This window comes from Polychytrium aggregatum (genome assembly GCF_025602895.1).
Source record: "Polychytrium aggregatum strain JEL109 chromosome Unknown BJ171scaffold_12, whole genome shotgun sequence".
NCBI lineage: Eukaryota > Fungi > Chytridiomycota > Chytridiomycetes > Polychytriales > Polychytrium > Polychytrium aggregatum.
The window spans coordinates 543,851-556,489 of record NW_026516214.1 but is presented as its reverse complement, the minus strand read 5'-3'; the positions used below and the strand labels follow the sequence as shown (position 1 = coordinate 556,489).

At 54.8% G+C, this 12,639-nt stretch overlaps 3 protein-coding genes and 4 non-coding genes across 7 annotated transcripts; 2 read left to right on the top strand and 5 right to left on the bottom strand.

The window, feature by feature from the left end:
* Window positions 1-105: 105 nt before the first annotated feature.
* Window positions 106-1,742, bottom strand: BJ171DRAFT_498784 (uncharacterized protein). The gene has a single exon (XM_053110411.1). It carries the CDS (start codon window positions 1,587-1,589, stop codon window positions 486-488), a length of 1,104 nt encoding a protein of 367 aa, XP_052968209.1. The 5' UTR covers window positions 1,590-1,742; the 3' UTR covers window positions 106-485.
* A 2,357-nt stretch (window positions 1,743-4,099) lies between these two features.
* BJ171DRAFT_t103 lies at window positions 4,100-4,182 on the top strand. Its single transcript has one exon. It is a non-coding gene; the product is annotated as a tRNA-Leu (tRNA).
* A 50-nt stretch (window positions 4,183-4,232) lies between these two features.
* Window positions 4,233-4,303, top strand: BJ171DRAFT_t104. The gene has a single exon. It is a non-coding gene; the product is annotated as a tRNA-His (tRNA).
* Window positions 4,304-5,203: 900 nt separating this feature from the next.
* Window positions 5,204-5,274, bottom strand: BJ171DRAFT_t102. Its single transcript has one exon. It is a non-coding gene; the product is annotated as a tRNA-His (tRNA).
* Window positions 5,275-5,324: 50 nt separating this feature from the next.
* BJ171DRAFT_t101 lies at window positions 5,325-5,407 on the bottom strand. Its single transcript has one exon. It is a non-coding gene; the product is annotated as a tRNA-Leu (tRNA).
* Window positions 5,408-6,075: 668 nt separating this feature from the next.
* On the bottom strand, window positions 6,076-10,737 carry BJ171DRAFT_41707 (uncharacterized protein). The gene is made up of 14 exons (XM_053107316.1): window positions 10,333-10,737; window positions 10,185-10,223; window positions 10,070-10,105; window positions 9,887-9,934; window positions 9,557-9,766; window positions 9,399-9,446; window positions 9,145-9,279; window positions 8,918-9,007; window positions 8,695-8,787; window positions 8,477-8,600; window positions 8,308-8,405; window positions 6,617-8,131; window positions 6,309-6,491; window positions 6,076-6,226 (listed from the first exon to the last, which is right to left on the bottom strand). The coding sequence occupies exons 1-14, from the start codon at window positions 10,693-10,695 to the stop codon at window positions 6,173-6,175; spliced, it is 3,036 nt and encodes a 1,011-aa protein (XP_052968208.1). The 5' UTR covers window positions 10,696-10,737; the 3' UTR covers window positions 6,076-6,172.
* A 966-nt stretch (window positions 10,738-11,703) lies between these two features.
* Window positions 11,704-12,575, bottom strand: BJ171DRAFT_597803 (transmembrane protein 6/97). Its single transcript, XM_053114782.1, has 2 exons — window positions 12,244-12,575; window positions 11,704-12,025 (listed from the first exon to the last, which is right to left on the bottom strand). Exons 1-2 carry the CDS (start codon window positions 12,533-12,535, stop codon window positions 11,796-11,798), a joined length of 522 nt encoding a protein of 173 aa, XP_052968207.1. The 5' UTR covers window positions 12,536-12,575; the 3' UTR covers window positions 11,704-11,795.
* Between the last annotated feature and the right edge of the window lie 64 nt (window positions 12,576-12,639).

Below are 12,639 nucleotides of genomic sequence, written 5' to 3'. Positions count from 1 at the left end.
CTACAAATTATCCGCCTTCGGGTCTCGACGCACCTGTTCACCGCCTGCCCAGTGTCCGCGGCACCGCAATGCAGAAACATGTCCTGGCAAACATGGATGGGTTCTCTGGGAATAGCCGCAGGGCGGAGAAAAAACTGTATCGCTGAATCTAGTATGCATGCGAACGAGCCCGAATCGGGCTAATCACGACGACAAGACAGCTGCAAGGTGCTTTGCGACGATGCTCGGGGGAGATGAAGCGTGGGTCAGGGCAATAACAAAACTACTATGCGGACAGGCGACAGGGAAGCCGACCAGCAAACAAGGAACAGGGGAAATGAAGACGGGGTGCGGGTGGACATGCAATCAGACTGAAAATGGGGCTGGTGGATGGATAGGAACGAGTGGGTGGAGGAATACTACGAGGAGCGACTGAGTAGAGGGATACTACGAGGAGCGAGTGAGGCGACAGCGATGTCGGTGCCACATCGGCACCAATCACAAAGTTACATCTGCGACAGACGTCGATTCAGAATTTCCGAGGAGCGCTTGTTGGCCCCTCGGTGCTGTCCGACGAGTGTGTCTCTGGCCGAGTCGGAAAGACCGAGGACCTGGCTGCGAGGGCCAAATCCGACTTCGATCCGGCGGAGTGATGGGGTGTTGGATATGCTTGGGAACGGCTCAGACCCCGACTCTTGCTGGGCAAGCTCCTCGTAGGAAGGAGGCTGAACGCCAGGAGGCGCCAGCGAGGATCCGCCGACTGAGCCCATCTCGTAACTGGCTTCGGTCCAGGCCATAGTTTGGATACTGGTCCGGTTCGAGACCACACCCGGCCCGCCATTGGCAGAAGCATTGGTGTCGGCGTCGCTCGAATAGGACGACCGGGCTGCGAGGGGCCGGAGAGCAACGGCAGATCGATTGGGCGATGAGTAGCCGATACCAGAAGAAGGGCGGATGATGGATCCTCGGAGTTGCTCAGCAGGGTTGTCTGCGGCTGCCTGGCTGGAGGCGGTTTCGGACTGGACATCGGCAGGCCGGTCTATCCAGCGAACAGCCAGACTCGAGGTACTTTGATTGACCGTCATCATCACACCGTTTTGTAATGAGCCCTGATGGTCAGGGGCTTGCAGGGAGGCCTGCGCTGGACTTGAACTTGCAGAGACAACGGATGCATCTGTGGCGGACGGGTCCGTGGGATGAGGCTGACCAGATGAGGCAATGAGTGAGCTTTGTTGGTTCGTTTCGGTGACATGGTCCGCAGACACCACAATCTCGATGCCGGATGGAGAGGCAACGGTTCCTGGGACGTCTGATTCGGAATGCTGGGCACCGGCATCGGCGCCGCCCTGGGGGATGACCGTCACCGACTCGGTGACTTCTCCGTATCGCGGCAGGTCCTCGTCGACAGCAGAGGCAGCCTCGGGATCGGCAGTGGGATTGTCGGAGCGCTGGCCCATAACCAGCATGTCCATCTGGAACCGCCGGAAGCTGATGCACGGAAAGCAGATGCGCTGGAGGTAGGGCGAGTGCGTGATGGTGTATATCACCAAGAACAGCACCAGGATCACCCAGAAGATCACGGTGACCGACGAATTGGCGAGGTCCAGCATGGCGGCGTGGAAAGGCTGGAGACGAAGCAAGAGGCGAGCAGAGCTGGCAGAGCTGGCAGAGCTGGGCAGCGGCCCCAAAGTGTAGCCGGTGGGTAAGGCCCGATGAACGGCAGGCTCGGAGGATGCTGCTGGGTTTCGGTCGGGCAGCCCATCTCGCCGGCGGCCTCGCCTGCGTCTCGCTGTCGGACTCGGGCTCGCGGCTTTTCTTTTTTTCGGTGTGGTCCTTTGCGCCTGGGACGCCGTCTCGACCGAGCCGCCGCATCCCGATCTGCCTCTGCCGTCCGCCCTCCCAATCGATCCCGATGATGCGCCCGACCTGGCGAGCAGCCTCAAAGTGTGGCCGAGCTGGCCCTGTACGAAATCCGCAGCAGCCGGCCTTCTCGCCATCAGGATCTGCAAAGGCGGCCCCGCAGCCCTTCGGCTCGTCATCCCGGGCCCACTCAACAACAGCCGACTCACCCCGACCGGCACCCAAGCCATCGTCAAGGTCACTGCCACGCCTGTGGCTGCAATCCCAGAAGCTCGATGCTGCCAAAATCACAGGCGTCGCCGCTGCTCTGGTGAGAGCCCGATGATTGCGCGTCAGACCGTATGCCAGATGCCCGCTGGGTCCCTGAATGCAATGCGAGCCCCGATCGCCGACGATGGCTACTGACGCCTGCATGCTGAATTTCTCCCTACAATCATGGGACGCCCCAAACATTAGCAATCTCCCAAGTGTCTCGGCGAGTTTCTTGACGCTGTGAAGCTGATAGATCTAATAAGCGAGACATCTCTGGATGCCGACGACGACATGTGACATTGCACTGGTTCACGGATCTCAGATCCAACTATACGGCGACACAACGGGCCCTCTGGTCTCTGCTTCAAACGGCTTGCATGCGAAAGCCACTCGAAAGCCACTCGAAAGCCACTCGAAAGCCACTCGACACTCGACACTCGATACTCTGCCTTGCCCCCATCTCGTTCCGATGAATCGTACAGCGAACGCCATGGCTCTGCTTAATACAACTCATCCTGGAATCAACTCGCTACTATCGCTGATGCTGTTGCTGATGCCGTCGCTGTGAGCGACCTACGGCGAAGGCGTCCTTGATCGTGAGAGCCGCTCGAGACCTCGGGCATGCTGCGCCAGAGCTCGATCTGAACTACCGAGGGAACGATGCTGAAAGACACGATGCAGCAGAGAACTTGCCTCGGGAGATGGCCAAAGTGCACGGCCGATCTGCGGCTGTTGGCGATGGTGGTGGTGTGTCGTGGTCTGATCATGCCCTGGCGGACGATGAAGCGACCTGGTCTGCTGTGGGGGGCAGAGGAGAAGAGCGGGGCTTGGGGCCTGGGCCTGGGGGCGGAAGCGGCTCGCCCAAAATGAATACGAGCGTCGCCGGCCAGTCCGCCGGCCTCTCCACTCGTCCAGCCGATTTGCAGGTGAGGGTCTCTCTGCAACGGCACTGAACCGTGCTGGACACCGCCAAGCGAATGCGGATATCACATACTGAACCTGTCATACCCTGGGCCTCTGTTGCGGCGGAAACCATGACCAGGGAACCAGCACAGTTTGCCAAAAGTCGCCGATCACATCATGAGATCAGCCCTCCGAACATTTGCCAAGATGGCCTCAGGTTCGTCTCGCACCAAGTCACCGGCTATGAAGGTACCGCCTGGATGGTCCTCTCTGTTTTCGACGGCTGCTGGAGGAAGATTCTCGGCAGCGTCATCGGAAGGAACACACTCGAGTGCTGGTGCACAAACGCCTCCGGCCGGCGCCTTCAGAAACCAAATGGCCCCGTCGTCAACGACGCCAATGGTAGGCTGAATCAGAATAGCAACGCACCACAGATTCGAAGCACAGCGATCGCGAAAGCCATTCAAGGAGTTGGCGATAGATAGCCCCGGAAGGAGTGAGCAGGAACTGACCGCATCCATCGCCCTTTTGAATGATCAATGTCAAATACAGGAAACTCCAAAGTGCATCGGAGGACCACTTGCAGCAATTATTCGTGGCGAAGCAGTTCGGATATTGGCAGCCAGCGAGATGCTTGACGACCGATAGGGAGCGAGCCAAGTCGCAAACGCGGAACATGAGTCCTGCTGCAGTGCAGGGGCGATGGGTCAAATTATGAGCCAACCAACCGATACTCAAGGAGCGCACCGAGGGGTGACAATATACTTTCCAGAACTTGGATATACCAATGAAAGCAAATCATATTCGATTCCCCATCGACACCGCAATCGGCCACGTTGAACGAGGGGTAGTTGTCACTGAGACAATCGTTAGTGAGACAGGGGCACAGTTTGATGAGGAGGACTGTCGATCCAGGAAAGAGAAATGGCCAAGAGAGAGTACTGGTGGGATATCAAGAAGGAGGGGAAGGCAGGGGTGGACTGAAATAGCCAAGTTGGGCAGAGGTTGCAGCACAAGAGCAGAGCAAGCGATTCGGATGGAGTGGAGACAATCGACTCGAGTTTGGTACTATTTTCTATATGCACTTGAGCAATATGCCGCCAATGGTGATATGGCCGAGTCGGTCTAAGGCGTCCGACTCAAGTTCGGATCTCGCAAGAGGCGTGGGTTCGAATCCCACTGTCACCAGAGGCGGAGAAGGCGAGCCCTGCGCCCGATCCCAGTTACACAGTTCATCAGCCATGATAGTATAGTGGTAGTACATTGCGTTGTGGCCGCACCGACCCTGGTTCGATTCCAGGTCATGGCATTGTCTTTTTGCTCTGCTCTGTTCTGCCGTTTCGTCTCTTCGTCCCTTCGTCTCTTCTTCTTTCGGCCTGCATTTGCATTTGCTGTTTCTTGCATCTCTTGCATCTCCTGCATCTCCTGCACGATCGGCATGATTTGTACTGCTTGAGCCTTGGCCGCCCTGCTCTCTCCACCTGCTTGCACACCACTCACGCTCCACTCACGCTCCACTCACGCTCCACTCACGCTCCACTCCCATTCCCACTCCCATTCCCACTCCCACCACTCCCGATTCAGTCTTGGTCGACTTGTTGAGAATCTCCACACTGCTGCGTCCGATGTCTGGATGTCCCTGCCTGCATGCCCACACCGGATCGCAACCAATCTGTCTCCCGGATGCTCGTTGGTCTGCGGCCCAGATGTCCACCATTGAGCCGGATACTCGGGCCTTCCGGCATGATGACCATGGTGGGAGAGTTGGCGAGCCAGCTAGCCAGCGCCGGAGCAGGAGCAGGACGGGTCTGGCCTTTGACAATATTGGTGCGGAATATCAGTTGATGGTGCCTGAAGTATCGGCGGCATCGATGTGAGCACCGTGGTGAGCTGGAAACACAGGACAAGTGGCCACGGAGTATCGATATCGGCGGACTTGATATGGGCAGACGAATGCTGGTGGCTTTGGTGGAGTAGATGCGGGATATTGCGGACTGGCGACCTGTGGTGGAGTGACGGTGAGTGGAGTGCAAGCAGGTGGAGAGAGCAGGGCGGCGAAGACTCAAGCAGTACAAATCATGCCGATCGTGCAGGAGATGCAGGAGATGCAAGAGATGCAAGAAACAGCAAATGCAAATGCAGGCCGAAAGAAGAAGAGACGAAGGGACGAAGAGACGAAACGGCAGAACAGAGCAGAGCAAAAAGACAATGCCATGACCTGGAATCGAACCAGGGTCGGTGCGGCCACAACGCAATGTACTACCACTATACTATCATGGCTGATGAACTGTGTAACTGGGATCGGGCGCAGGGCTCGCCTTCTCCGCCTCTGGTGACAGTGGGATTCGAACCCACGCCTCTTGCGAGATCCGAACTTGAGTCGGACGCCTTAGACCGACTCGGCCATATCACCATTGGCGGCATATTGCTCAAGTGCATATAGAAAATAGTACCAAACTCGAGTCGATTGTCTCCACTCCATCCGAATCGCTTGCTCTGCTCTTGTGCTGCAACCTCTGCCCAACTTGGCTATTTCAGTCCACCCCTGCCTTCCCCTCCTTCTTGATATCCCACCAGTACTCTCTCTTGGCCATTTCTCTTTCCTGGATCGACAGTCCTCCTCATTCATGTGCGTCCACAGAGCCCTATCTCCATTTCCAAATTGTCCTCCTGATTGGCACAGCTTGAAATATCTCCAGATTTATTGCGATACTTGCCAATTGATAAAGATTTACGCTATTTGTATGCCAATTGCGCATGTGGGCCAACGGGACTATCGGTTGCATGGTCGTTGTTGTCGGACTGTGATCGGCTCTGATGCGGAATCCTGCTTCGGGCGGCATATCGCCGACATACTCGGCAGCATTCCCCGGCTTCATTTACAATACAGTGCGAAATTGGTGTATATACGCCTCATTGCATTAAGCACCCATCTTGATGAGCATGTTCCAGCCTCCATTTCTCTGGCGGCAGCAAAGGCATTTGAAGTGCCAATCAGTCGTAGCCAGCTGATACTCCACGAATAGCGATTCCCCGCTTCCGATCAAAGTAGGACCATCGGGCTCCGCAAATATAGATGAACGGATGGATATGTATTCATAATCCAGAGAAACAAGTGAACTTTGGTCTTGAATGCAGGGGCTCCAACAGGGCAGTGATGCTGTGGCGCAGCTCAGCGCTATTCTCTCTGACTGGCCTGTTTTGTCGTTTGAGGTTGCGAGGTGAACCGTTTCTAAGGACAGGAGGGAATATGCCGGTTATTTATATCTGCCTAAGTGTTTCCAGCCCGACAAAACTTGATTCAAGGCTCGTACCCATTCAGCTACGCCGTGAATCGAGTTGATCCACTTCTGCATTTCTTCCTGAGATTGAGCCTGCATCATTACACATGAGCCCTTTTCGGTGGTTATGCGCATAACGTGTCTCCTCTTGAGATAATCTGTGGCAACTTCGACGTGTATCTCGGTGATTTCGATAACGTCCTTGATTTTGTTTGACTATGGGCGACAATGTGATGATTCCATCCAACAATGAGTCCGCATCCTGGTATCATTGCCACAGCGCCTGGAGATCAAGCCAGTACACTTCAACCCGGCAGCAATCTCTTGGCCTGGATACTCACCTGAACTCGATAGTACGACCCAAAAAATGACGCCCCTCCTTCGTCTACTTCGGTTGATCGGACCGAGCCGACGGCGAGTCTCTCGGCTCCTTCATTTTGGCTCCTCTTGCGTGGGATGTGACCCAGTTGCTCGGAGCTCTGAGCGTCCCTCCTTCCTTTCGAGAGGCCACTCGACACTGCAGGAGGCCTTCCCTCCGACGCCGATAGATTATCTGCGCTCAGACAATACTGCTGAGGAGTTGTTGGGCTGACTGTACCGACTGTTCTCTCTCGCTGCAAGCCCTCTTGGCTCTGTGTTGATGATTTCCCAGATTTTTCGCGGAGTATACCAAAGGCCGATGGCGTCTTTCTATTTTCATGATCTAAATTCTGATTATTGAGATCTAAACAGGGGTCGGTGCGATCGACTTTGTCGCCCCTGTCGCCCCTGTCGCCACGCATCTTGCCGAGCACCTTGCTGGAGAGGTTGTTTTTCTTCTGAACCGAATAGAGAGACAGCGTGCTTGCCCGTAAGACAACCCAGAATTTCTTCCACTTTTTGTGGTCGGGGCGATGTCCCCCTGCAGTGCTGATGTACTTGACATTGACGAGTCCACTGAGCAGCTCGGTACAACTTCCGCTCTCCGAAAACAGCCCAACTACAGGTGCAACGGTTAGGGGCGTGTCCTTTTGTGGGAAAACTTGAAGTGTGAGTTTTGTGAACTTGGATGCGGACGGCTCTTTCCGATGGCTCTGCACGCTATTTTCGCGTGAGGGCTTGAACCGTGATATCCACCCTTTTCTGTCGTCGTCGTCTGGGTCGGAGTCGTCGTTCCCATCATCGTCGTTCTCGTCATCGTCGTTATCGGAATCGTCGTCATCGGAATCATAGAATGGCAACGCAGACGGCGATTTGATACTTGGCGACAGAAATTCTGGGCTTCCTGTTGTTGTGCTTTTTGCCTTTCGGTGGAGACCGAACTTGGCAGCATCTCCCTCGCCAAAGTTGGAGTTGCTCCGTTGCTTCCCCTTCAGAGCCGCAGCTGCAGCTATTTGAACCCGAAGTCTTCTCCAGTTGCTCATAGCTTCCCCTTCAGAACTTGATGACCCATGACTGAGCTTGTCAGTGAGTCGTTGTTTTGCCTTTGCTGCTGCTGCGGCGGCTATTTGTGACCGGAGCAGCGAAAAGCTGTTTCCAGGCAATGGCGTTGAGGCCGTTGGTGTCGGACTCTCCGTCGCGGAAGAATCGTCCGGCCGACTCACCATTGTATCGATACTGAGGGCCTTATGAAGCTTGCTGAGAGTGCCTGGAGCCGATTCGTCTTTGAGCTGAATCTTGACGGGCTCAGAAGCTTGCCCCACTTTCATCTTTGGTTCGATTTCGTACGATCTCTGGTACTGTCGGTTCTCCTGGAACTGTTGTTGGTCGGGCTGAAACTTCACAGTCTCCATTGCCTCGATAAACTGCTCAGATACTTCATAGTCGTATACTGCCTGGATTTGATACCTTTCGATATCTTTGATGATGGCTGCCATCTTTAACCAAGGCCGTGGTGGTGATTGAGTGTATACGAAGTGAGTAGGGCGTTCAATCGATTAGGAGGGGCGAAGCCAGCGCAAATTAGTTTCTCATGCGTGCGCGGTGTCGAGCTTTCCTCAACACCATCAACCCAGCAACGAACTCGATGAAGAGATCACATGGGTCATCGTACTTGATCTTCTCGCTCACGAATCTGCCTATCACGGCCCGGGAGGGCTCGTTCTTTTTTCAGAGCTTCGTTGAGATACGTTAGATCACTCAAAAACAGTCCTGTTGAGAGCATAAACTTGAATGAGTCCGGGAAGCAGTCTATCAACTCTTCGCAGAGGTGCAACGGTTACCTAGATATGGAATACACGGGGATTTAGCTTGGGCAAGCTTCTGCCTATATGACTCGCAGTTGTTGAGAGGCGACATCAACTCCGAAAGCTTGTCGAATATGGCCCTTTCCTTCCGACTGATCATCTTTATATGATTGCAGTTTCATTCAAGGGAAGCTATGCGTTAGCTTGGTGCAGGATCAATTCGGCACACGCATCTGAATCACGGCACAACCAACCGTCCAAGTTCTTTGCAGTCTGTAGATAGGGGTTGAGTTGAGTGCGGATATGATATTGTATACGCCGTTGAAGTCGCCTACATCATATAGAGACTGATGATCCAGACATTTAGCTCCCAAGCGGTTTATAGAAGGCTGCTGAAACGGTTTCTCGAAGCTCCAAAGCATGGCCGGAGTTTGAAGCAATCCGTTCAAGTGCAACGACACAAATGCAACAACTAACCTTAGCGACTGCTATAAAATGGCAAAGCAGATGCAGCCGCCTCTTTGCGTTTTCTGAAAACAAGATCACATTGCCGGTCCAGATGGCAACCTGCAAGACCGGCAAGGTACAATGTGCATCAGTTTGAATGGGCGTGATAATATCAGGCAGGTAAGTTCCGCCTATGCCCTCCCAAGACTCGTCCCTTGCTCACGGCGACGAATCCGGAACGCAGATGTGCTCAGTACCTGATTGAATAGTTGCGTCATGGCCACAATGTTTGCAGCCCTGATGTTTTTTTCCGGCCCTGTCCATCCAAGGGAACTAAACTCGCATAGCTTGATGGACCGAAACTGTTGCGCATTCATCAGCGCGATTTGTTTCTTCATCGGGAAGAACGAAGGATTGGTATCAGGAATAGAGCGTAAGTTTCGGAACCGAGTGGGTGTGCCACAACATGTTGTCCACAGCGAAGAAACACACGACACTGTCGAGTACACACAGCAAGCTCTTTCGGAGATACGCTGAGGACGTCTGCAAAGTCTTTTGCCTGGGCACGTTGTCGCAATATTAGTCTCGATACCGTGGCTCGAGATCGCGGAGAGGGCATGAACATCCGGCCCAAGCTGCATTGCATCGTGCTTTCCATATTCAACAAACCGGCTTCTTTGAACTTGTCCATGCCAGTTTCGCTTCTGATACCCATGCTGACTTATTTTTGGCACTCAACTGCCCTGATCGAAAGATTTCTCCGCTGCTCCTCGCATTCGACAGCGGCGTTGCTCGCCATTCCTCTCCGGGATGCTGGCGCACCCCGCCCTCGTCAGGAAGGACGTCCAGCGAGGAGCAGACGCTTGTGTCGATCGAAGACTGGGAGTGCAGAGCATGCGTCCATTAGTGTTCCCCTGAGAGGCCGTGCCGCAATGCCAGTGCTCCCGCCGATTCTGCGGTGTGACTTGGCCTGGTCGACGCTCATTGATGGTACCGTACCCTTCGCGGCTTGCTTTCCCCAAAGATCCTCAGTCCCTGTTCTGGCGGCTGCAATGATGTGAGTCGATCGAGTCGGAGTCGACGCTCTAAGATCCAGTGACGTTATCCTGGCAAAAGCAGCAGTGGCTCACACCGCTGCCACGCTCACCAACAGTGGGTGGTCGAGCCGAATAAGTCGATTACCTGTTTCTCATCGACATGGAGACACGGGCTCGAGGACTCGATAATACAAATGCGTAGAGATGCGATTCAGTCGCGGATATCGGACCAGCGGATTCTGAGAGGCTGATATGCTTACCCGTCGCGCCGGACTTGCCACGGCATTATCCGTCCCGAGCTGGAGAAGAGTATAGATGTCTGTTAGACAGTTCCCTACCTGTAGCTCGGTGCCGGCTTCTGCCACCCGAATTCCACCGCTGGGTTCTCGGCCGCATCCAACAAGGTACCGAATGCATATGGCCGCCTGGAGCCTCTGCTATTCCTATCTTTGTCCTTGTAATGCCGCCAACGTCGAGCTCGTTGATCCTGGGCTTGTCCGAGATGCTGTAGTCCGGCGTGACAATGGTGAAGGCGCCTCCTTCCGCTTGGATACTGTCCATCGACCCCAGCCGCGAGCGCAGAGGAGAGAGCCCTGTCCCGAAAGCCTCGAGAGAAGCCGGCGCATCACCAGGGTTTGTGCCGGAGCGCAACCGTATGGGGGTCGACGATCGTGGCGAGGCGCCCAGATTCTGCGATGGACTGCTGGGGCTTCGGGTTCTGGCTTTTGTACTGGCTTCGAGTGCCCCGGGGCCGGTGGTCTGTTGCGGCATGCTATGGATGTTCTTGCCCGAGTCGGGTGGCGGCGAGATACAGCGCAAGTCTGCTCCTCATTTCTTCACACGGCCTGCACAACATTGACGATCGGGCCGTCGCCACGACAGCCAATCCAATAAAAAAACGGGCCACTCCGGATTTTGATCGCTGAACACAGTTTGCTGCCTCAAAATATCGTGCGCCGGGTATGGCCGTTCGCCACACCCTGGACTTTCGCACTGTCATTCAGTGATGCGATTCTGGATCCGAATCAAGGACGCCATTGTGGCCATCGCTGCCAGTCCACGGAGACTCAGGCTCGTCAAGTACTTTGAGCAGTTCATCCACTACCAGAGACGTCCAGGTGTGCTTGAGTATCTTGATATCGATACACCATGAAACTGTCCAGAGGGTCAAGTGGATGCACCACACTCTCGCATCGAGTGAATGCACCACACTCCCACATCGAGTGAATGCACCGCACTCCCGCATCGATACATCAACACCAGTCGATTATCGCCACAGGAGATCGACCGAGTGCATTCAAGACCAGGGCGGGAAACAATCGCATGGCTTGCCCACTGGAGCCTACGACTATTCAGTTTCTTTCTGAACTGACTGTACGATGGCTCGAATCCGAGCGTCGGCATATTGGTTTGGGTGCTGACTTTGGTGGAGCTGGTTTCAGCAACGGCTGGCAATGGCGCTTCCCCATCGCAGGAGCAAGCATCCTTTCTGTCTGGCTGCCACATCTTGTCGATCCAATTGCCGAGGGGTTGCGTCTGACCACTCCGGCCTATCTTCGCTCGTCCAGGCACGACCGAAAGTATACCCAGAGTCGACTGAGTCGGCTCGCCCACAAGTGGAACCTGTTCCATCATACGCAGAGCACAGCGGGTTGAAGAAAAAAAGGGGACATTGTCTCATTCGGCAACACGGCGTAGTCGGATCATACCATATGCACCCGTCCCGTTTCAAAAAGGCTTGCTGTAAACCCCAGCACAGACGAAGCCGGTCCATCGACACTTCGGTCGGGATGCACTGCATTCTGAGCGTGAGGATATATTTTGGGGTTGTGACGGGCGACTGCACAGTGAGTTGGTCGGCGGACTGGCATCTACTTATCAGAAGACGCTCGGGGGGACGCTGCTTCAGGCCACCCAATCGTGCAGCGGTAGAGGATGAGGATGGGAAAGAATATGTAAATGCCGTAGACCGACGCCAGAGTCAGGAACTGTGAGGACGTCAAATCGTAGTCCTCGGTAAAGAGAGAAAACAGGATCATGAATGTGGTTGTGATGCATTGGGTGGCATAGATCGTTCCGGGGATCTTGAGCGATGGGGAATCTAGGGGGCGATTGACGAAAGCACATCAGTCGTCTGCATAACTGCTGAAAGATTTTCAACCTCGGCATTTACTCGAAGTTTCGAGAGACGGGCGACGGAGCAGAGCCAGCGATGCGGCGAGGAGATAGTGCCGCATATCCGAGTTATTATCGATCGGGCGAGATCCACCACAGTCGGTCGAGGAGGCCACAGGCCGTAACTGCATCAGCTCGGCATACCTTTCCAAAGGGCCCAAATGCAGTAAAACATCAACGGAGTCTCTATGAAAAACTCATTCAGCATGATTGCCTCGAACCATTTCGCCCCATTTCCATCGAACAGGGAGCCAACGAATGGGTCTCCCGAGCTATCGAGCCAGGCGGCCTTCAAGAACCCGCGCAGGGCATCGGATGTGCTGTTGGCAGGCAAGAAAGCCTGCGTATCGATCAGGAAGGTTGGGGCAATGTGGGAGAGCAGATAGATCCAGATGACCAGGTCCAGGGGCCTGCTTAGAATCGACCGAGGTCCCATTGCGGCGGTGATGGTGATGGTGATGGTGATAGTGGATGAGTTTGGGGACAAGCAGGATGGACACAAGCCGGCACCAAGAGCGATTTGTCCTCTCGCCGAGGACG

Bases quoted from the DNA above. Each gene is read 5' to 3' on its own strand.
- BJ171DRAFT_597803 (XM_053114782.1), bottom strand. From the start codon at position 12,535: ATGGGACCTCGGTCGATTCTAAGCAGGCCCCTGGACCTGGTCATCTGG. The intron at 12,026-12,243 runs GTATGCCGAGCT...ATCGCCCCCTAG, and splicing joins CATTTGGGCCCTTTGGAAAG to ATTCCCCATCGCTCAAGATC.
- BJ171DRAFT_41707 (XM_053107316.1), bottom strand. From the start codon at position 10,695: ATGCCGCAACAGACCACCGGCCCCGGGGCACTCGAAGCCAGTACAAAA. The intron at 10,106-10,184 runs GTAAGCATATCA...TGTATTATCGAG, and splicing joins TGGCAAGTCCGGCGCGACGG to TCCTCGAGCCCGTGTCTCCA. The intron at 6,492-6,616 runs GTGAGTATCCAG...TGTCGCCCATAG, and splicing joins GGTCGTACTATCGAGTTCAG to TCAAACAAAATCAAGGACGT.
- BJ171DRAFT_498784 (XM_053110411.1), bottom strand. From the start codon at position 1,589: ATGCTGGACCTCGCCAATTCGTCGGTCACCGTGATCTTCTGGGTGATC.